The following is a 24231-nucleotide window of genomic DNA, read 5'->3' on the forward strand; positions in this document are numbered from 1 at the left end:
GAATCTTATATTTTACAGATTCAACGTTTTATTAAGCCTAACCAAACCTTCATTTGCTATAGAAGTGGGCACTTTCTGTCTCATATTTACAGGCCTGTTAGAGAATGAGGTGACAACTTCAAAACAGAATGTATATTTTTAATATCATGCTTTGCCCCCAAGATCCTAGCTCTCTCTTCTCTCCCCACCCCCACAATTGTGGGAACTGGAATTTGATGAAGTGCAAAGACTTTGCTCTTAGAAACCCCTTACCATTCTCTCAGCTGAAGAAAGCTGAGGCAACAACTCACACAGAACTACAATTGCCAGGGTTCCTGAGTAGGACTGAACTACTCCTAAAGCATCTTAAACCTGTACAGTTGTAGGTAGCCATACTGGGTCCATTAGAAAAAAATACAAAAAGCCACAATATGGTAATACTTTTATTAGGATCAACAAAGATGTCACAAAATTGTGAGCAAGCTTTTGAGTTCTGTAGAACTCTTCATCAGGCTGAATGTTAAGCAAAGCAGAGGCAGGAGGAAGAGAAAAGAAAAAGATGGGCATAATAGGGTTGCCCTAAGTTTGTAGTTTATAACAATCTCAAAGAGTGCAGAAGGAATTATGCAGACATAATGGTATTAGCCTCACTAGGTGCCAGACAGATTGCATGATGCAGGCAGGGCTAATGGGTCAAAAACTCAATTTTTCTTCTTGAAAATAGAACCCAGTAACTGCTAGATTTTGTTTTCCTAACAAGTACTCACAGGTCTCCTGGAAAGCAGAGAGCAGATATAAAGAACATGGTAGGTCTTTATATTATAGAGGACTCATGTTAGGTAGCACGCTAGGTACAGTGAAAAGACAAATTGGGTACCATTACCTAGTAGTTGGTGGCATGTAACCTCACCCATATTTAAGTCCCATCTTCAAATGATAGACTTACAGCCCCTTCTGCTTTTTGTCCAGGTAGACCACAAACCATACTGCCCATACATGGTCACCTATGTTGCGTTTTTCCACCAGAGTTTCACTTCCAAAAGGAGTTACACTCTCCCACTGTTGTACATTTCATGCTCTAGGCATGCATTTGTTAGCTGACAGGGGCAACACTGGTGCTCAGTGGAAGTTTCTATACTATGTGTGAAATTCTCACAAAGGCATTCCACACAACCCGGTTGGCATGGCTAGAGGGATTCTTTTTAGGGGTTCCCATAAACATATATCCTTAGGGAAAAAAAACACATGCTGGCAGTGTTTATAATCTGATTTAGATTTTGTGTGTGTTTTTTAAAGAAAGGACTCCAGCTTCCAGAAATAGTGTAACTTTTCCTGGAATTATATAATCAATAGCAAAGGTATTTTTATCCCACCTTTCCATTAAAAGAAATTATGCAGGCAGCTTACAATATAGACAAGTTAAAAGAAATAAAAGACACCCCCCAAAAAAAGAATAGAATCAATAGGAAAAGGGGCAGCACATAGAACACCAATTCTAATGTGATAGGGAGACTAAAATTAAGAGTGCAAGTCCAAATGCCTGCCCAAAAAGTATATTTGCACTGTAGTGGAAAGCTGTCAGAGATGGGCCTCCCTCAGCATGGAATTCCAAAGTTTAGGCACGGTCACAGGGAAGGCACTTTCCCATGATTTAACCAAGTCCAATTCAAACATTGGTGTGACAAGGAGGGCCTCCATACAATAGATTACATGAACATGCTTCTAAGATCTCCCAGGTCATTGACTTATCAAGAGGAAGTTTGCTTTGCCAGAGCCATAGTAGCAGCAATTTCAGCTATGGCTGCCCACCTGTGTGGTGTAGCAATTCATGTCAGACCAAGTAACACCCAGTTTCATTTTCCTGTTCAGCCATGAAGATCACTGGTGACCTTAGACGTATCACCATCTCCCCTCTTAACCTACCTCATAGCACTGTTGTAAGGATAAAATTGGGAATTGGGGGGGGGGGTGAGGGGGAAGAGGAGAGAACCATGTATGCTATTCTAAGCTTACATTAAGAAAAAATGTAATAAAAATAAAACGGAGGAAGGTAAAGGAAGGGCCACCAATGCAAGTAAACAGCCAACTCAACATTTTATATTCCATTGCTTCAAGAAATATCTTCAATGCAGTGTTGCTTTAGAAGCCACAGTCCTATGAAGGTAAGGAGTCCCATAAAGACTTTTGCTTTGTTTTCATTTTAAACAGTCTGTAGTAACAAATATAGTTACCTAATCTCTGCAGTCAAACACAGCTCTCCAGGTTCAGATTGTTATGCTAAGTGCCTGGAGTTTTCGGCATAAATCTTGCCCAGAAGACACTTGTGAAAATATCGTCCATACCAATCCACTTCAAGCACAATTAAGGCAATATCCATACCATCCATGGCTTCCTCTGCAGGAGAAAATCTTGGGAACTGTAACTCAAAATCCATTTGAGCTGTATTTTTCCCTACAAAACTACAGTTCTAAGCAGCTGGGGGCAGGGGGGCATGCCATATGTAAAAGCATGAACTTCAAGCACAGATATAGGAAGAGTGACTCTCTCATAGCCCTTTGACTGCCTTTCCTGTGTGCTTTAAAGCAAGGCCAACTTAAGGGAAGGCACTTTCAAACAAGGATTAGAGCAACATAAAAGTCCCCCAATAAGCAGAATTTAAAAAGCAAACTTGCATAATATGCATTTCTTGAGGCTGCTAGTGTTTCAGAGGTGGTCTCTCTCTTTTACTCCTGCCAATAATGAGAAAGGTGTCCTACTTCCTGGCCTCACTCAAACAGGTTTTTAAATTAACTGGTTGCTAATTACATTTTTCCATATGCACAGTCTTTGCTTTGCGTATTCTTGAGACAGGGTAGATAAACACTTTTAGACCAACTCCTGCTGGGCTAGCTTTCAGGTCTTAGGCTGCAACCTGCATACAGCCGTAGGCGTTACCTGGCACCAAGCCCTACTGATCAGAATACGACTTAATTCCAAGTATGCATGTACAGGATCAGGCTACAAGATAAATTCCTCTAAGCTCGTTACTGTTACCAAGGTGCCATTTTACCCTACATAAACTATATTGGTGGGGCCAATGGTACTTTGTTAAACACATCAGAATTCTGCTTAAAGGAACCACAAATTCTGCAGAAATAAAAGTTAAATTTTGTAACCTGTATAAATTAAGCAAGATAAGAGATCATGCTAATTTGTATAATTTTCTGCTGCTAATAGAGCCTAGGGAAAGCAGCTATAAAGGGCAGTGAAGAGCTGCTATATGAATACTGCAAATCTTATTCAGCAATCATTCTAGTTTCCAATATTTCATCCTGGCTTGCCCAGACACTTCCAAACATGTCTTCACAACCATAGGGGTTAGAAACTTGGTTTTGGGGGGTGAAAGTGGAAATTTCTGGGAAGCTGAATTCTGTGGCTTTTCTGTGCTTCTGAAAAACCAAAGATACACACAGCCCTGTATACTGACCTTCCAGCCAGCCCAGGACCACAAATGATTGGCCTCCTGTACCTTACAAAATAGCCCAAGAAGGCAACTACTGATGTGTACTGCACTGGGAGACTGCTCATGAGTGAAGAATCATAATCCTAAAATGGTGAAGGTGTATAGGTTATTCACAAAAAGATTTAGGCCCAAAGACAGAAACACCATCTGAGACATTTGGGGCCCTACATTAAGTAGTGGTAGATTTAGCCAGCTTCTGAGTTACGGAAGCACAGATGCTGCCAGAACCTTTCAGGCAGAACTCAGATCCCTACCAATACAGCTGGTTCACGTATGTTGTCTTCCACTCATGGGACTAACCCAGTGTTACATCTCTGCACAGTCCGGTACCTTAGGTTCTGATCTAACTAGCACCAATGTTGACTGCTTTGTTTTGGCCAGGGGTTGGGTATTCTTACACCCGTGTTATCTTATTAGGGATGAAACAAAGAGGAAAATGCTCCAATGACACCAGGGAATTGGAAAAAATGTTTAATTATGAGAGACAACGCTAGAGAAATAGTTGCCCACACACACAGCGCTGAGGAAAGGAAAATACAACAAAACGGGCCCTTCTTTTTGAGAGCAAAACTCCTCTTAGCAAAAATCAGAAACATCACAGTGAAGGGGAAGGGACGGAGAGTATGGGAATAAAGACAACATTACTACAGAGTAACCATCACTGGGAAACCGGGTGGGTGGGTGGGGGAAGCTGGTGGCAAGGATAGAAAAGGAAGGGATTGGGTCAACTGGAAGAAAAAAAATGGGAGATTTTGGCCATAAAATATAAACAGACTATGCTGCTAAAGGAGCCTCTCTGGCCAGCGAGCTGCCCCTGCCTCCTCAAAACACCCCTCAAGCCAGGCTCAGGGCTGGGCTACCAGAAGTCTCGGCGATGATAGGAGTCAGGGTCGCAGTACTTGGTCACCACGACCCGGTTTGCAAACTTGCGCCCAGTCAGGCCTTGCATGGCCTTCTGACAGTCGAAGACGGATGTGAACTCCACGAATATCTACAAAAGGGATGGAAGGGAGGGAAGATTAGTAGTAAACCTGCCCCACCTCAGCTGCAACTACCAAACGCTGAAAGGATGGGTAATTATCCAGGAAAAACTGGATCCAGACCCCCGTTACAGACAGCTAACTTGTACAAGAAACTGTTTACACACATGGGAAGATAACTGAGCCAGCAGCACCACCGTCACAACTTGTCTGACCTTCACAAGTCACTTCGTTATGTGTGACTACCCTACTTTCTGGTAGGTTAAGTAGGGTAGTCACCCTACTTACTGGGTGACTACTTTCTTTCTGGGCTAAATATGCTGAAACCACCCTACTTTGACAAACTGACTGCTTTGTAGTTCTTAAAGCTATCAGGTTTGCACTGATCACACACAAACACTTAGGGAAGAGTGAAACAGGGAACTGGGGTATGAGATGCAAGGCTTCCATTCAGCACATCTCTCTGGACCTAAAATTGTGCTTAATCCAACAAAAATTGATACACTGCATATACTGGACCCCACAATGCCTGTTGAAAAAAAATCTAGCAACCTCAGATAAATGCTGGCACTGTGGCAAAATAGCTGTGTCACTGATCAATGTGATGTGGGCATGTCCGGTGGTGGTCCCTTTTTGGTTAGAAAAGGGACCACCACATTCCAATAGTGTGGAAACTCTCTAAAGGTAATAGGAAATGGATGTTAGAGGCCTTTATGACAGCCAAGAGGATGATTCTTCAAGGCTAGAAAGAAAAATTCACCCCAACCATAGTACACTAGACAGATAGACCTGGTTCGCATGATCACCACTGCCCACTTGTTTAAGCCATGGTGAGTTGTGGTGGATGCTGGGCAGTTTTTGAATATTCAAGCTGCACCTGCAGCTTTTCATGCCACCCAATCCCAGGAACCGTGGGTTATGCAAGGCTTAAATATGGCTATAGTTTCCTAAGCTCCTGTCCACTTTGCTGTTCTAAAGCTATCTGAACTCCACACTCCACCCATGGTGAGCAACCATCAAGTACCTTGCCACAGCCAGGCACCTCAACACCGTCGACAGGCCGGGGGATTTCGATGGACTTGACAACACCATACTTGCTACACTCGTCGCGCACATCCTCAACGATCTCCTCATATTCCTCGTCATCCAGCAGCTCCTCAGGCAGCACCATGTTCATGAGGCACAACACCTCAGTAGGGTGACCACCCATCTGCACCTGTGAGCTCATCAGCCCCGGTACCTGCAGTGTCACTGGGGTTTGGTTTATTGTGCTCTGGGGGGGTGGGGGAAAGAGAAGGAAACAGGAGTTCAGTGCCACAACCTTCTAACCCCCATTCTTCCATACATTCATCTTCTCTGTGAAGAACTCTCGTGCTCTTCCCCTCCTACAGGACTTGGGAATCTTGCCTCTTCTGTCTCCAATGCACCAAAATCATTAGATTCTTCTTTCACCAAGCCCTGAGCCTGAGAGCTTTCACCAGGACCCTGAGAGACAACTCCCTTGATCAACAGAGAAGGGAGCCAGCTCGGGTTTTTACCAGGCAGGAAATGGCATAGCAGCAGAAGTAATCTTTTGCGAACCTCAGCTATGTGAAGAGTTCTGCATGTTGTTCTTGAGGACTTTGGAACTCATCTCTCAGGCTCTAAAGTCTATCCTCTCCCAATGGCTCACATGTGCCAAGGGGCAGAGTGCCAACCCAGGTTTTTCTAATTGAAACATGGGTGGCTGTGTCTTCATCAATGCAGGGAGATAAAGTAGCCCACCCTCTATCACCAGAGGTCCTTGAATCATACTGGCGCCATGTATACATTTTGTCTAGGTCTGCTTGAGACCAGAATAAAAATAGGACTGGACACTGACAAGTGAAAGGTGTTTTGGGAGATCCAAATATTTTTTTATTAACTTAGAACAGCTCCCTGCATTTGAGAAATCAAGTCTTTGCATTAGAGAGACCCTTCTGAACATAAAAAGCAGCCTCGATCATCCGATCAAAGCTCCATTTTTGTATAGCACCCTGTTTCCCACAGGGCCCAAACAGATGCCTCTGGGAAGCCTACAAGTAGGGCATGGAGGCAACAGTCCACTCCTGCTGTTGCCCCCCCCCCCCCCCCCCAAGCTGGCATTCAGTGGCATACTTCCTCTGAACAGGGGCGTTCCACATAGCTGTCATGACTAAGATTTATAAGATCTGCCATTCTCCTTGCTTAAGCCAGCCTGCCTGGCCACTTGCAACTGTGTGTTGGGGCAGCCCCTTCTCCAGTCTTCCCCCATTCCCAAAACCAGATGGTATTTTCAGGAAAGATCACTCTCCTTCAGCAGTGCCTCTATCTCCCGCCTCTCCCTGCCTCCCAGTCCCCTTCCTTCCTCACCAGAGTAGCATTCTTGGCTCCCACACTTGCTCTCTGCACCAACAGCTTCTTGTCGCCCAGCTGCATGCCATTCAAGCCCGCGATGGCCTGCGAGGGCAGAAAAAAGTGAATCCAGACACTTCAAATCTTGAGCCTCTGAGGCTGCCAACCACACACCCCTCCCACCCCCTGCTCCCATGTCCAAAACATCCACACATCCATACACAAAAGGTGGCTTCTTCCTTGCCCCCCACCAGTCTCCTACCTGAACTGCACTGCCATGGATTTAACATCATGTTTGGTTTAGTTACTTGCCGGGGCCCAAAATAGGCACAGTAGCAAGAGGATTTTTTAAAAAACACTTCTTGTTGGAGGGGGTTAAGGTAGGTCAACAAGGACTGTCTGTATGAAGGAGAAAAGAGCAGAGGCAAGGTTTCAGCTTCAGCTAAATGTCATTAGCATAGACAAAAAAAACTCCAGAGGAGACAGACAAGACCTTACTCTTGCCAGAATGTGAGTTCCATTGCTTTGGGAGTTCACATCCCCATAGCAGCCCAGCTTCACCAGAGAGTTATCTATCAAGTTTCATGCCCTCAAGAAAATGTTTTCCGCTCAGACTAGCCTCACAGGAAAGATTACCAGTCCAAAGAACTCCCTCACTGCAATACAGAAACTAACCCGTTAATAGGGGCCACAGAGAGCTATCTGCCTCAGCTGTACAATGAAAACTGGCAAGCAAAACTTGAGGAGTCCAGGCTATAAGGCATCCATCAACCCCTTCAACTCTTTGTCTTGTCCATGAGTGGATAAGATCCAAACCAAATGTCAACTTGGCCACAGACTCACTCTAGCTCACCTGGCAATTCATGATCTGAGACTCATTACTCAGGGCTGTGTGAGTTTCAAATAAACAAGCAGCCAGACACCTGCAGAATCTTGGCTTTGGTTTCAAAGGGGCAACATTTTCTAGCTCTTTTCCCAAAGAAAGCTGGGAAGAGTGTGGGCAATTATCTTGTGAAGACTCAAAAAGCAGAGCAGAGGCTAGGAACAGCTTGCAATATTAGGAAGAGCAGGGCACCAGTGTCCTGCAGAGTCACTCACTCATCTGTCCCATCTTCCTCACTCAGATGACCTAACCCAACACCTCCCCCTTCCTCAATGACGTTTCCCCACCAAAGACCTTGCCAAAAAGAGTACTGTGAAAAATTTGAACTTAGGAAGCAGTACTGCACAGTTAATTCTACATTTCTGCACACTTTGGGTCTCTTGCAGTACTTAACATCCAGCTTTGCCAGCATTTTGGTAAAACAGGAAGAAATTATAAGCCCAAGTAAATAGCAGCAGGGGATAATTTGGGGCAGTAAACAGTTTTCAGTTTGGATGCAGAAGACCTAGGTTCAAACTCCACCCCAGGGGATTGGGTAGACTGCCACCATTCAGAATAGTTGTGTGGTAAAGTAAGATAATTGTAATCTGAATTATTAAGAGCTTTAAAGATCTGTGGAGTACAATAAGGTTCCAGCTCTCCTAGAGAACCTGTGACTCCAGTGCTAAAGCGCCATGCTTCAGATCCTGTTATGTTTTGTTTGCCAGGCTTTATTTAACGTTTCTTCTTGCAAAAATGCTGAAAAACATCCTTGCTGGGTTTTTTTTAACAAGTTCAGTGAGAAACAACCTCTTCATTTCAATACCTCCATTTCTCAGTAAGTCCTCTTTTTTTATTTCTCTTAAAACAGCTGCATGGTGAGATATTGTGTCAGCTCATTGCAGACTGGTATTTGTTATGTCAGGGGAGGTGCATACTCCTAGAAGATGCTACCAAGGGCACTGGTATGAATTTTTCCTTGCATGGAGAACAATATGCTAACTGTTACTCCTGATCAATACTCTGAGGCTGTAATCCTAATCACAATGGGTCTTGCTTGCCAGTAAACAATCCTTGGATTGTGCTGTCAGTCTCACCTAAAGCCAACTTATACAAAACCCAACAGAATCATTTACAAAGTACAAAACAAGCCTTTTGCTTGCCACTCCCTCTACCTCTGCTCCTGACCACAGCGGACCCTACTCAGCCACTCCCTCTACCTCCAATTCAAGCTTTCCTTTGCAACCCCATTGATGACAACTTTAAAATATAAAAACACAGATTTAGGATGTTGAATTCTACACTGGGTACTGAATTCTGTGGTTATGCAGTTCAATTACAGACGATACTGTCCCACATATGGGATCATACTTGGAGGGAGCCATTCAAACATACTATTCTGAGGTGGAGGGAGATGGGGGCAATTGCTCCAGTTCTTACATACTGACCACATCAACACTGACAAACGGTATATTGCAACTGACGGGAAAAAGGATGAGGATGCAAGTGAGAGGGAAGTGGGGCCTCTAATGAATACATTCATCCGTCAGGCCTCACAGTCTAAAAAAAACCTTGGCTGAAGCAAATGTTTCTCCAACCTTCTCTTGGAAACTTCCAGTCTCCCTAGCAGCTTGCTCCTCTGCTGAATTGTATTTACAGTTAGGACATTCATCTTCTAACTAAAATGTACTTTCCTGTAGTTTCAATATGTTGCTCTCTATCCTACCCTGAGCAAACATGGTAAATAATTCTCCACTATCAACATTTTTAGATATTTGAGAATTGTCAACCTGTCCCCTTAAATCCCCCCCTTCCTGCCCCAAGATGTACAATCTGATTTTGGGTGTCTGAACCAAGCGTTTAGCTCTTGCTAAAAACTCATGCCTTTCTCCTTAATGCAGAGAGACCAGAGGAGAGGTGGAGCATGGGAAAACACACACTTCCCAAGGAGCGTATGGGAAGAAAGACTGCGCGGGATGGGAAGCAGGCGTGGGGTAGGTGGGTATATCAAGACACATATCCATACATACTAACAGAAGCACTCAATTACAAAAAAAACACATGCATAGCCCTTATGGAGGTCAACCCAGAAACGAGAGCTTGCGCTCGGCATGCAAAGTTACCACCGACACTCTCCGAATCCTATAGGGATTTTGTGGGGTGTTTCCTCTCCACCACAGGTCCCCCCTCTCCAACAGGGGCAAGGGGAAACTGGGGTGCTTTTCTTTTGGTTTAGTGTTAAATTATACATGTCAATACTTGCATTTTATAACTCCCACTGGAGTCAGCAAGCAGAGCACGTCTGCAGGTTAAGGGCCTGTTCCACCTCCTCCCGCTGTAACACAAAGCACAGCGGGAGAAAGGAAACACAATTATTAAGAGTGTGGGACAGAGAATTCACTTGGGGATGGGGTGGGGGAAACGGGTGAAATGCGCTACGGACCCGGCTCTTCCCTGGCTGGTGAGGGGAGGGCTTCTTACCGGCTCTCGGTCGGGCACGGCGGCCGGGGTCTTCGCAAAAAGGCCGAAGCCTTCTCCGACTAACATTCGGGGAGAGTTGTTGATTTTTTGGGGGGGAACAAAAAGCAGAAGTGATCAGAACACTAACTCGATGGTGTCTGCCGCTAAGTCAGCAGCTGTGCTGTAAAGGAGAGAAAAGCTGGCACCCCCTAGAGGGGAGGAGAGAAAAAAACACCCCACCTGCTCAAAGGACAAAGAACCCCCCTCACCCACGGGCAGGTCGGCGGGCTGCTGTGGAGCAAAAATAAACAGACGAGCAAGGGAGGCTGGCCTTACCTGGTCTGTGACGTTGATGTCCACATATTCACAGAAGGCGTAACCTTTTGATAGGCCAGTGGCGCTGTCCTTCACCAGGTTGAAAGCCTTTAGGGGCCCAAAAGAAGTGAGCAACTCCTTGACCTGACAAAGGTGGAAGAAACAGACAGCAATGTGAGCAATTTTCACTACAGAACAGATTAGTCAAATGTTTGTGGTGGTCTGGTTTGTTGTTGTTGTTGGGGTGTCCTCAAACTCAGTGGGGGAAACAAAACTAGATCCTGAAGACATATGGTTAATGTAAAAAAAACAACAACTAGGCTACAAGGAGCGTGCATGTGCGCACACCACCCACAGAGAAGGGGTTTAAGCATTGTGCATAGCAAGGAGAGAGGCTTCTTGTGAAATCCGCCAGAAGTATCCTGACTTGTGTTAAAAAGTAGGAAGTATAGGGTGCAGGGAAGTCACAACTGTTCAAGAGCTCCTAAATGGCCTCTCATGCTCTCAGACTCACCTGATCATCATTAAGATAGTTTGGCAGACCCCCAATGAACAGTTTGTGAGCAGAGTCTGGAACCACTGTGGACACCACACCTGTAAGAAAGAAAAGCGTCACTTTGGCATGGAAGTATTTGGGATCATCCACATTTTCAGATCACATGAAACTCTGCCTGCCACCTTTGGTCCCCTGTGTATTACACAGCCACCACCTCCTTGTTCATCAGGCTTCTAATGCACTCACCTGGCACATAGACTGAGGGGTTTTCAGACATGCCAGGGAGTGGTTGGTAATCGTGGGGGCGTCTGATCTTCAGTGACTGTCCCTGGAAAATGATACCATCAAAGGCCATGGCCTGGGTAGTTTCATCCACAGAGCGAAACTGCGACAGGGGAAAAACAGAATGGAAAATGTGAAGGATGTGTAGTATGTTTTATAGGGAGTGGGACAGTTAGAAACCCTATCCCCAGGGCCAAATTGTGAGAGATACTGGCTTGGGATTTTTCAATTTAAGAATTCTAGGCTTGTGAGAAGAAGGGTTAAACAGTCAGCATGTAATGGCAGAAGTCGTTGGATCTTCAAGTTGTTTTCTAAGTCACATGCCCTGCATTACCTAAGGAATGGAATTTCCAGCAAACAAGTCCCACATTCTAGTTCACTCAGAGCATCTGCAACATAGATTACATGAACTGGACAAATAAGCTGGCATTGTTACCTCAGAATCTCCTCCATCCAGAAAAAGCAAGCCCCATTGTCTCTTGACCTCTCCCATTTGCTAATTTGAAGAACAACTGACTTCTTGTCTCATCATTTCCCAGCACTTGCATTAAAGATTGGTATTGTAAACTTCCCCTCCCACCAATAAAAAAATATTGCTCTTTCCAAATCCGGTACGCCTGTTTTGCACCCTGCCCTGGCGATTCATAACTTTCTAAATCTTTCATCAACTTAAGCTCTTTAAGTCTGTACCTGAAGGCCATCTCAAAAACTAATCTGACCCAGCCCCTTTCACTACAGCAGGATTTGCTAAACTAACAGCACAACCCTAACATGTCTACTCAGAAGTAAGCACCACTGTGTTCAATGTGACTTACTCCCAGTTAAGTGTCTACAGGATTGCGCCCTGAAGCTCTTTTTGAATCCACCTTCCCTAGGTAAGTTTGTTCTTGGCTAAATCTCTATAAAACTACTTTTTGAACTGAACCAGGCATTTTCCTAGGAGGTCTAAGGGACCTTTCCTTAAAATCCCCAATTTTAAAACCACAACACTGAAATTCTGCAACTGTTAGGATGCAAATATGAAACGGTTTGGACAACCTTTGTACTGTCTGACACAAAGTTTGAATAGCCTTTGTACAAAACATGGCCTTTCTACTGAGATCATAATGGGACATAAGAGAGGAAGGCCGTCTCTGGAACAGGCTGGCACCAAACCAAGCTTCAGAAGTTAAAAGTATGGATGGGACTTTTGAGCTCAGGGGCGAGAAAGGAAAATGTGGACCAATGAATGGCTAACTACCTTACATTTTCTACTTCCTCCTCAAAACACACCAAACCCATTCAGATAAATCTTGTATCTCAGCCCTTAGGTAAACATTGCTCCATTAGATAGATTTCTCCACTATCATGACTAGCAATTATGAAGGAGCCAGTAGATTCTCTGGAAAGCTAAACTTGTTATGTTTTGAATATTAAAGCATATACCTGTTCTGAGGTGTCCTCTAACATCATATACCATGGCCTCTACTCACCTCCAAAAACGCGAAGTTCTTGTCCTGGTTGATCTGCACAGCCAAGACAGGATTACCAGGAGCCTGGGTAAGGCCACCAAGGCGCATCTGAGCATTGAAGAAATCCATCATAGCCTCCTGTTGGGGTCATGGAGAAAGATGAAACTGGTATATGTATGACAAAGGCTGGAAGGGCTGTCAGAACCACAAATAGATTACAAAGCAAAACTGCCTACATGCCTGCTGCAATGGTAGCAAACTTTGGGGCTACGAGGGGGTTTGCAGTCCCACACATTATTCACTTTAAAGAGAAATGGAAACAACTCTTTGGTCTTTTTTTGGTAGAGATTTAAATAAGACCACCCATGACTAATTCCCTAGCCATTTAGGCATTAACAATGCAATCCTACACATCCCTAATCAGACTTAAGTACCACTGAGTTCAATGGAACTTACTCCCAGGTAAGAGTGTATAGGATGGCAAGCTAAATATAGTTATTCCCCCTTCCCACATTTGGTTCACTTTAAGCACGAATCCACCTCTCTTCCAGATATGCCTCTGCCTGAGGCATAACATGTCAGAAGAACAATCCAGATTAAAAACCCTGGGCAAGGGATGTTTTGATTAGACAGGTGGTGACCTTTAAGACATAGTACAATTGCTTCAGATCAAAAGGAATGGTACTTAGGGTAGACCCACTGAAATTAATGATACTTAAGTCCCACTGATTTCAAGGAGTCTACTTCAAGTATGACTAAATCTGGATCCAATCTATAGTCTTTTGTAGTGCCCCTTTACAGATTTGGATGAAATACCACAAACAGAGAAAAAGGAGAAGTGGGCTAGATACCCAACACTGGAGGTATTAGTGCAATTCAATGATTAGCTTAGTAAAACCATCACAATTGCTCAAGCAAGAGTAGTGATGCTGACCACTACTAAGGAATGCTAATATCCCAATCCACCATCATTTACCGTTCCAGTAGTGGAACAATTCTTTCCCGGCCCCAAGTCTGTCAAACCCTGGACATGAAGGAATAACTCATGCATTTGGGGGTGGGGTCAGGAGAGATTCTGGGCACTGAATGCAGAACTGGCAATAGTGGCCTCTGTTGCCAGATTGCCTGTCACAGCTTCCAAACTCTTTGGAGAGCATATGTGTGGGCAGCTCTGACTTGTTAGAGACACAAGACAACATCAGACCTCTTCTCTCCTGCACCCATAGCACCCAGACCTTCACAACAAGCTTCAAGCCACCCTTTACAATTCTGGTGAATCTTGTCCCCATCACCAAAGACTGAAGCATTTCTATGGCACTTAAATCCAAACAAGAGAAAAAGCATGTGGATTGCACTAACTCCAACTAGTGCTACTTTGCATCTCAAAAGACCACAGCTAAAATAGCTTATAATCCAAAACATGATCTCACAGGAAGGAATGTTCCTAGGTAAGGGAAGGCAAAGTTACATTTGATCTTATTCACTTGATGAAAAGCACTGGAGGAGATACTCCAAGAGGCTATCCTATGTGCCACACATGGAATGTTTAGGTGCCAAGATCCAACCAGAATTCCAGCACCTGCTATCTTTCCTGGCTGCATTCTGGAGTCCTGCTAGCTTCTAGAGTAGTCTTCCCCAAACCAGCACCCTCCAGATGTTCTGGCCTATAACTCCCATCATCTCCAGCCAACACAACAATTGTTAGCACTGGTTGAAAATGATGCGAGTTGTAGTCCAAACACATCCATAGGGCACCATATTGGGGAAGGCTGCTCTAGAGGATGAAGACAGCTGAATTCAGCTTTTCACACTCAAACTACCTAATCCAGAAACTAGGTCTTTTGGTGGGGTGGGGAGATGTTTTAAGGCTAGCTAAACTTTCTGAGTAGTCTTCACCTTCTCTGCTTTAACTTGGTTTATGCTTTCACTAGGAGTTCCTCCCCCAATTTCTCAGCAAGGCTTCCAGTTGAGTCCTCATCTCACCATCCCCAGTTCGAAAAAGAAAATGTACCACTGGAATCAAACACACATCTGAGAAAACAAGTACGTACCTCAGTGATTCCAAAGGGGATGTTTCCCACGTAGAGACGTCGGGCTTGCCGTGTCATTTGGCTGCCAACCACTGGCACGGGAGTGGGTGTCACTGCCAGTCCATCAGGGGTCATGGTCGGTAGGAGGGCTGTAGCTGGAATCTGACCCGCAGCTGGGAAAGGAAAAAAAGCACTGAAGGTTACAAACCAAGGGCTGCATGTGCTGGGGTCACCTGTCAAGCTATTTCCAGAGGGGTAGCCATGTTAGTCTGTTGTAGCAAAAACAGAGTCTTGTGACATCTTATAGACTAAGAAGTTTATTATGGCATAAGCTTTCGAAGACACAGTGTGCATCTGATGAAGTGGAGTGGGTCCACAAAAGCCTATTACAAAATAAATGTGTGAAGTCTATAAGGTGACACAAGACCCTGTTGTTTCTATCGCACTGTGAAGCCAAAATATTACAAGTCATCTGGCGAGACTAGATGACAAAATACACAGCACTAATACATATAAAAAAACAACAGTTACATAATAATTATTGAGATGCCATCAGATGGCATGAGATGAAAACTAGCCATATGCTGGAATAATAAAAAAAAAGTTTAATAAGGTAATTCTATATCCATTTCTGCACGGGTAAGAATATCCATTATTAGTCAATGTCCAAAAAAAGGTCAATATGCAGCCTTTAAGGGGGTGACAAGCACATGGGAATTCTTCTTAGAAGGCCGATATACCCAATTTTATGTTTTAGCAATCATGATTGTATGGAAGAGTTCTAAATATGACAGGAGAACATCAACCTCAATTTCTAAAATCAGAGAAACAAATTAAAAACAGATCCAGATACATGTAAAAGGTAAACATTTTGAGTTAGCAAAATTTTTACTCATCTGCAATACTGGCAACATTAACAGGCTTACAGCCCAAATCCATGCATGTTTACTCTAAAGGAAGTCCTATGCAGTTTGATGGAAGTTATCGTCTGGTACGCTTATGCAGGATTGCAGCCATATCCTTCAAATAATATAAAATTGAAGAGGAAAAGGAGAACAAGGTAAAGGCCACTTATTGGCTCAGTTGTGTAGAAAGAAAACAGCTGTTCCAGTGGAGCTCATCTATCAACAAGAAGGGAGAATATTTGCCCTTCATTTGTTTTCTTCAAGAATGGAGGTGAAGACACATGCATGACATTGGAAGGAGGGTAAACTCCACAAAAGTAAACTAAGATCTGCAGGGGTCAACAGAAGCTATATTTCCATAGTAGAAGGAACATGCTCAAGGAGATGCAACAAATAATGTGCTTTACAGTGAAATGAAGCAACATGACTAAAGTAGAGGTAGATCTACCTTGCATGGCTTTATACTGCATGGGTGTGATGTGTTCAAAGCCTGGGGGCGGGACATCCCAATACTTGCGAACCTTCTTCTTCTTCTCATGACGGGGAGAGCGACTGTGGAGGGGGCAGACAGATAAAAGATCAGCAGGACATGGTAAGAATGCATAGGCTTTAGTTGACTGTGGTGTTAAGATTAAAGCTAATGTACCCGTCATGTCAATTCTGGCTTCTTTGAGTTTGAGACACCACCACCACAGGCTCCTGGGCCATTCCTTTTAATACAGTAACGCCACAATGAGTCCCAGCATCTTGTTACAATGTGATAACTGTACTGGCATGGGTAGGTTCTGTGCCCAAGGTCTGTTCCTGCCTGTTGTCTCCCTCAACTTTGGGCTTCCTTAGTTCCACCTCCCTGTGCCTCCATCTCCCCTGTCAGCACAAGGGAGAACTGGCAATACTCACCTCAGGGGACCTGATAGGCTTAGGGGTGACCTGGAAAAGAAAAACAAAATGGGTTTTTGCACTTTCCTGGTGGACAAAGCAGCCTAGGCAGCCCATTCAGAGAGATCCTATAGTGGCAGTGGGGCCCCCATTGGCCCTGGGAGAGTAGGCAAAGAAGCAACTGAGGATGTGGGGAAGCAAGGAAGGCTAAGAAATAGGTTCTTAGCATAGAACATCACTCATCTGTTCTTGTGGCAATGGACACATTTGTAAGTGGTTTAAAAAGTAGACAAAGAGGATGCTGGGACACCAGAGATAAATCAGTAGAGAATGCAGTGCTTTATTACCATTAATCAATAATAAGATTCTGGGCTTTTCAAAGAATTTAAGCAACAAGTTCTCTCATCCTCATAGCTGCAAAGCAAAAGTATTTTACATTACATATGAAGAACAAAGACAGACAGCAACGATAGGGTGAGATGCTCATTCTGGCCAAGGAAACAGAAGTATGATGGCCAGTGGGAGGGGTTTAGAAATTATTTGTAAAGCAGTTTGTTATGCTTTTCAATCCCACAATCACAAAGACGTTGGCTATATACACACACTTGTGCCACAGTCTAAGAAACTAACAGAGACTCTGATTACAGCTTCTATTGTTTGGGGGCACTGTTTTCCTGGCTACAAAATGTATCTTACTGCTTGGCCCGCAGAGTGTAGCCTCCCTTTTCATCTTTGCTCCCTCAGGCTTTGCCAAGTTCTGCACTCCCGCCCCCCAAGGAGAACAGATGCCAATACTAGGATGCACTCTGAACATGATTCACTGGAGACATAGCCTGTGCTCCAGCTCTGTGTTCTCAGATACAGCTCTGGCTCAGCAGCTCTTTCATTTCAGTGACGCTTGAGCATAAGGCTTTCTTAGTGAATAGCATACACCATTAGCCCAATTTACTTTGTGCAGAATAATTGAATAATCTTACCTTTTTTGATTATAACAAATAGCTGTTGAATCCATAGCCCAAGAACTCAGAATTGCTAGCTCCCAGTCTCCACTACCCCGACCCACTAAATATGCTTATTATTTTGCATCCAAAGAACCCATGCGCTCTGGTTTTCAACAATATATACCTTAACTCATAACGCTCAGAGAAGCCCCTATTCTGTCATCTCCATCCCTTTCTAAATGCCTAATAAAACCCATGTCTCTAAGGTTTTGTCCAGCATTTAAATTCTCTGCTCAGCGTGATCAGGTTGTCGGACCCAAAAAACTAGAGAGGAAGGGAAAACTGAGCACCCTGTCATGCTGCCCCTACCTGCGTCTCCTGCGATCCCGCGAGACACTGCGCTGATCCCTGTTGCGCCTGTCACGGCTGCGGCTGCGGCGTTTCCTGTCACGACTCCGTGAGCGACTGTGGCTACGTTTCCGGTGACGGTTTTCTTTGTCACGTTCTAAAGATGGCAGGGAAGAACATGGTGAGCCACTGGCTACAACTTGGGAATGGAAAATACACTTCTGGTTGTCACAAACTCTTTCCTCTCTCCTGTTTGCTTCTCTAGAAGCAAAGCCCGTATTTCTCCAGGACACTCCCTGGTTTTACGGCTTCAACAGGCAAAATGTATTAAGTGCTGTACCTCAACAGACCTATTTATTAGCCCCAATCTTGTCTGGTTGCAAACTATCAATTCCACAAATGCCACATGGCAATACATCATACTGTCTGAACTAGCTCTTATCCAGTTTAAAAATGGCAGTTGTAGATTAGAGGCAGGAGGAGGGGGCAGAAAGCTCCCTCCTGCCAAAACGAAAGTTGACGGCCTGGCCGGGCTGCTGTAGAACCATGCAAACGTCATCTGCTTCACAAGGATTTGGGATTTTGTCTGTTTCATAAATCAAACACAGCACATACCATTCTTCATGAAAGGCCACAATTAAACAGCCCACACATCATGATGAACCAAACTGCAGATGGCAATAGGCGATATTTTAACTGCTCTTGGAAAAAGGAATCAGCAAGTGCTACTGGGGGGGGGGGGGGAGAGATCTGCTCAGTGCTAATATAGCAAACAAGATTTTTTGCAAGGTGAGAATATCTCAAGATCAAAGTTTATCCCCAAGCCAGCAAGCTGGAGTTCTTTTATAGGTAAAAAAGATTCTGATACTCAAAGTATTATCATAGCCCAATTTGTGGGAACAAAGACAATCCTTGCTGGATTTCTTAAGAAAGGAGATGCACAAAATCATTTTATTTCAGATTCTGCAACATCTTCCCAGGAAGCAAGAATCTGGTGATCTAAAAGGATATATAGCTCTAACAGAACCTGGTGGAAAATGTTGCAAGGGTATGTGGTGTTTTTTTTTTTAAACCAAACTGCAAGAATCTTTTCTTTCTACTTTTAAAAAGAGCAACTGAAGGAGGCATGGACACAATTCATAATTTAGCTCGGAACTGAGACACCAAAGACAATCTGGGCCAAATGCCTTCCTTGGTCACTGCCTTCCACTGTCCCACTTTTCTGTGCTGCCCTTCTGGTGTTCTATTTATTATGCTCAGCCCTATTTAAAGAATTCAAAATTCTACGACTTTTACAAGTGAAATAAATCATGCCAATGGCAGAAATTCACACAACAGAAACAACGTGAACTGCCTCTACAAAGAGTCACAAATGATGCACCTGGCTACCTTGGTTTCTAAAATATATCACCTCCTAGAAATGCAATAATTTTCTTGGTTCTACACAAGGCTGACTCCTACAAATCTGATCTTTCTTCCCAGGCATTTTTGGGAGGCTTCTTATTTGCAGTGAAGTGGGTGAGAATTAACACGCTCACATCAAGCAATGGAATTCAGAGAAGACCAGACTCCACACATAAAGAAGAACTGTTTGGATACTGGAGAGGACCCATGCAGCTGTGCTGGAAGCAAACAGTACAGAGTAATGTTGTTGGGTGACCAGCACAAAGCTGTATTTGTGATGGCGCATCTGTTGCTATACCACGCAAGCCATGGGTGTATTAAAGCTCTCCAGTAACAGGCACGTGCGCATATCTGGCTTAGAGAGCCCATACAAAGCAGAAGCACATAGTGGAGGTGGGAACTGTGATGGTTCAGTTTTTAATCTTTTTACTTGGAAGCAACACACACAGGACAGCGTGATGTGGCACCAACACAGGTTTTTGAAATATCAAGGAGAACAGGATGTTTTTCCTATTCCCACAGCTTTTTAACCTGATCCAGCCTACATATCTTCAACATCACAATCCTCTCCTACTTTGGGCAGGTCCAAGTACAATGGCTAGCCTTGCTAAATCATACTAAATTATCTATACAGGCCTTTTTGAAAAAGGTCTAAAACATTCCCTCAGCCACAGTAGCCCATGTACGGTTCATGCCTCTTCTGTCTTGCTTTCTGCCACACGGGTTTTTTTTGCCAGAATACTCTACAACCCAGGGAAAAGCTAAATGATGCAAACGTAATAGACAATTCCATACAGCATAATTCACTATACTGCAGGGTGTTTTTTTTCCATTCTGACCCACCTCTAAACTTATGCTATCTCTTGGGGGTCCCAACTCAGCCCCCCAAACCTCTTTTTAGGTGAATGCGCAGAGATCTTTGTACACAGCTAGATGAAAATAGCCTGCTGCTGTGTCCAAGGATGTGTGGCTAGGGGTAGCAATCCTAGCATCAGAAGAGGAACAGAATCGGATAATTTGACCCACTCCTAAAGCCACACACAGAGCTTTTTTTAATTCCCTCTTCCCATATTCCATTGGGATGACTGGGCAAAAAGGACCTATATCTCATATCCAGTTCAATTCAGTGAGCTCAATGCCAGGTGGCATTCATCTTACAGAGGTCTTACCACATATGGGAAGATAACACCATCTGTCTCAGGATCCTGTCTTTCCCTGGAACTTCATCCCCCCACCCTCAGCAGTCCACAAATGTTGACTGGCCTTAATGGCCAACCCAGTGTTTGTGGCTGAGCCTGCCCCTTCTCCAAGCATCAAGGTCTTGTCCCTGACCTTTCACTGCACCTCTGAAATGAAGTACAAGGTGCTGGAGAATAAGGCTGGACCTTGTCTTTTTGGAGCACCTCGGAAGTGCAGCACCAAAACATACCCCAAGCTTTGTTCCCAGCATGGGGCTGAGAACGGGGAAGGAGCAGAGATTGTCCCAGCAGCCAGGCAACTGTCAAGATAACCCTCACTCTACAGCTGCAAGGTTGGGAGGAAGCCTGGGGCTTGTCACTCTCACCAAAGGATAATGGAACACTTGCCAAGCAAGCAAAATTGTGGACCATTGACCTCAACTATACTGATTTAGTAACTACAATGCACTTCACTTATAACGAATAGTTGTTTACATTGAAACGTTTGTCACAGATGGCAGCGTTACGCTACTACTTACACCCAACTACCTCTTATACTAAACAGCACAAGTTAGCACTTGCATGCCTGATATGAGATCCAAACTATATTAGTTACTAACACTGTATGCTTGATAAGTCTTATCCAATCAGAACCTTAGAATCTTCCAGCAATGCAGAAGTCTCTGTTGAAGAATGCACAAACAGCCTGAAAGTAAGGTATGCCCTATTCAATAGCCCCAATAGGAACATGTTATGCCATGCTGGTAAATAGCAACTATTCTGGTCATCTGTGGCAAATAAGAATTGCCTTCTGTAACCAGGCAGAGAAGCTTTACAGATGTATTTGAAAGCTGCTCCAGGCCCCAATATAAATAGATAAATGTCTAAGGTACTGATTCTGGATGCTCATACCCCCAGAGCAATGTGGATTATCAGTAAAAGTGATCTGTGGGCACTATTGACCTAGGAATTGAGAGGGAGTGGGGAAGAACAGAGAAACAGGATATGGAATTCTGAGGAGGAAATTAGTGGCCCACTGGCTTGAGATGGAAGGGCCATACTTTAGTTAGTGGCCATAGTCAGAAATTGTTTTAAAGGAAGTCCACTCTAAGGAGCTGGAAGGTAGTGGTGGCCAAGGCATCCCACCATCCAGAAAAGTAGAATGCCAGCAAGTTCCATTGCCACAGCTACCACACCCCTCTTTTGCTTCTAAGCTGGCAACTAGGGGATGTGCATGGGGAGTGGAGGCAAGCTGGCAATCTCAGCCACCAGATTTTGTCCAGGGACTTTCCAACTGCTGACACTTACACCAAAGGTCTGATTAATGGATGTTAATATGCCCAGTAGCGTGACTAAATGTGAACTTTTCACAAAAGGAATTAGTGGGCTGTGATGTGGGAGACAGAAAAAAGCAACGAAAACAGGGATGTGAGTGAGATGGTTGAGGAATGGCCAGCATGAAGCAGTGGAAAGAGAGCTGGACACAGATCACTGGATAACTGGGTTTAAGTCCGCGGGGGGGGGGGGGGAGGAGCCCAAGCTTCATGGAGGAAGGACAGGATTAAAAGCTGAAATGGAATGGGGAGAGGCAGAAGAAGAAGAGATGTATTTAAGAGAAGAGACATAACAGCCAGAGTGGTATAGTGATTAGTGTCAGGCTAAGATGAGGAAGCTCCAGGTTAAATCCCCACTCAGCTATTATGAAGCTCACTGGGTAACCTTGGAGTGGTCACCATTTCAGCCTATTCTTGTTCACAAAGTTGTTGAAAGTAAGATGGGGGTGGGGGGGAAGGGAGGAAGAGAAAGAATAATGCATGTAGCCCTGAGTTCCCTGGAGGAAGGGCAGGATATACATACATACATATATATATATATTAAAAATATTTTGATGGGTGCAAGAACTACAGGCTTAAGAGGAAGGGAAGACATCAGCGCAAGAGCACATGCTTTACTCGCAGAAGGCCCCAAGTTCAATACGCAACATCTTCAGGTAGTGCGGGGAAAGACCTCTGTCGGAAACCATGCAGTGGCTGCTAACCAGTGCAGACCAACCAGCTTTCCGCACCGTGGTGCCCTCTGGTTGTGTTGCACAACCACTCCCATCATCCCCAGCCATCACAGTCCAACACATCCGAAGGGCACCATGTTGAGCGAGGTCGGTGGAAACAATATTGAGCGGGCCAGGCCAATGGCCTGGCTCGGTATAAGGCAGCTTCACCACCCCTTCGGCTTACAACCGACCGTTCTGCCCTCATTGGAACTCAAAAGCAGCCTATAAATAGGAGAACTAGTTCGCGCCTTCGTTGTTTCGTACGTGTTATATCCCGCCGTTTCTTCCATCGTGCGTCTCACGGGTGCTATAAAGTAACGTGGGCGGCCTCCCATGCAGGCAGCGCCGATCTGCTTAGCTTCGGGGGGACGGGGGACGGGGACGCTCGCATCACGTGCTTTCTCAGGCAAAGGCCCCGGAACCTACTAGCCCGGGGGTGCGGGGAGAGGAGAGAAAGAACTAAAGCAGCTACCCCAGAAGTGGTTAGGCCCGACTTAAAAGTCTTCTCTCCCCGGCCCCTCCTTGGGGGGAAGGAGAGGGGAAGCGGCTGCCTCGCTACGTAGATGAGTGGAAGAGGCCCCGCGCACCCCCCCCGCAGCCACTCCGTTAAGGGCGCGCGCGCAGAGCCACCAACGGCTCTGCCCCCCCCCGTTCTTCCGCCCCTCTCCGTCCCTCAGGCTCCCGCCAAATTAAGCGGAGAAGGGCGGCAGGGAGCAGAGAGAAGGAGGCTGATACACGCCCGAGAACGGCCCCCCCGCCCCGTCCTCCTTCTCCTGACGCCGCCTTGGTCCAACGCGCCCCTCGGAGCCGCGCCAGGAGCGTGTGGCGGGCGCAGAGGCGCCAGGAGCGTCCCCACAGGGCCTCCGCCTCTCTCTCTCCTCCGCCTGCCTCCCCGCTTGCCTGCTCACCCTGTTTGTTTTCGTTGAGCTGCCGCTCGAACTCGTCGAAGTCGGACATGGCAACGGCGAGGGAGGAGCACGGCCTGGGCCCGGCCTCGCTGACTGCTCCAGCGGCTCTAGCTAACCAGCTCCTCGCGCAGTAGGCCGCGGCGGCGCCTTCCCTTGAGTTCGGCAACTTCCGGCGGCAACTTCGGGCGCTAGCGGAAACACTCGGCTATCTCCGGAAGGCCTTTTCGAAACGTGCTCGGGATCCTCCCCCTCGCTCTAACAATTCTCTTCCTTTCACACTATTTTTTTTCTTTTTTCTTTTTCTGAGACTCTTCCCAGAAACGCTCGGGAAAGGCTGCCCCTGTAGGAAGTCTTCGGGTTTTTCCGGAGAAGCTCGGGCACTTCCGTCAACGTCACTTCCTCCGTTCCAGAGCAAGGCGTGAGCTTAGCTCTTCCTTTCGGGCTCCCGCTTTAAAAAAAAAATCCAAACCGGGAGCTTCTTAGTCGCTCACGATCGGTTCCGCGACTCTCGGGCGTTTCCGCCGGACGCTCTTCTGTTGCTTCCGGTAGAGTTCTTACTGCTCTGCGCCTTCAGAAAAAGAAATACGGTTATTTATTCGCTTTGCGTCCCGTCCTTCCTCAGAAGGAACCGAAGTCTTGATGAGAATATAGCTGAATGCAAAAAGCAACTACCTGCCACGTAGAGAATGTGATGTAAAAGGGGACGGAAAATTGGTTTGTAAAGCTCAGTTAATTTTATCCCTGATCTTCCCTTCCAAAGGCAACATTCAGTATTTGAACGGCTTTTATAAGGCCTCCGTATTCCTCAGGCTCTGACACGGAAGTTGAGAGATTGACTCAGAGACTATTTTAATGATTGCAATGCTAAAGGCAGAAAATACAATTACACACACACACACACACACACAC

General features: G+C 45.2%; 1 protein-coding gene across 1 annotated transcript; it reads right to left on the reverse strand.

Moving 5' to 3' along the window:
- Window positions 1–404: 404 nt before the first annotated feature.
- On the reverse strand, window positions 405–23486 carry U2AF2 (U2 small nuclear RNA auxiliary factor 2). Its single transcript, XM_084805704.1, has 12 exons — window positions 23323–23486; window positions 17804–17939; window positions 16515–16544; window positions 16063–16166; window positions 14731–14882; window positions 12701–12817; window positions 11193–11331; window positions 10965–11044; window positions 10472–10594; window positions 6832–6918; window positions 5486–5734; window positions 405–4472 (listed from the first exon to the last, which is right to left on the reverse strand). The coding sequence occupies exons 1-12, from the start codon at window positions 23369–23371 to the stop codon at window positions 4338–4340; spliced, it is 1401 nt and encodes a 466-aa protein (XP_084661830.1). The 5' UTR covers window positions 23372–23486; the 3' UTR covers window positions 405–4337.
- Between the last annotated feature and the right edge of the window lie 745 nt (window positions 23487–24231).

The sequence above is a fragment of the Heloderma suspectum genome, chromosome 6, assembly GCF_057233095.1.
Source record: "Heloderma suspectum isolate Gila_16-S chromosome 6, 16-S_ref, whole genome shotgun sequence".
NCBI lineage: Eukaryota > Metazoa > Chordata > Lepidosauria > Squamata > Helodermatidae > Heloderma > Heloderma suspectum.

Coding starts and splice junctions, on each gene's coding strand:
- U2AF2 (XM_084805704.1), bottom strand. CDS start 23,371: ATGTCCGACTTCGACGAGTTCGAGCGGCAGCTCAACGAAAACAAACAG. Junction 11,332..12,700: donor AGAACTTCGCGTTTTTGGAG/GTGAGTAGAGGC, acceptor CCCCTGTCGCAG/TTTCGCTCTGTGGATGAAAC. Junction 11,045..11,192: donor CCCCTCAGTCTATGTGCCAG/GTGAGTGCATTA, acceptor TCTTTCTTACAG/GTGTGGTGTCCACAGTGGTT.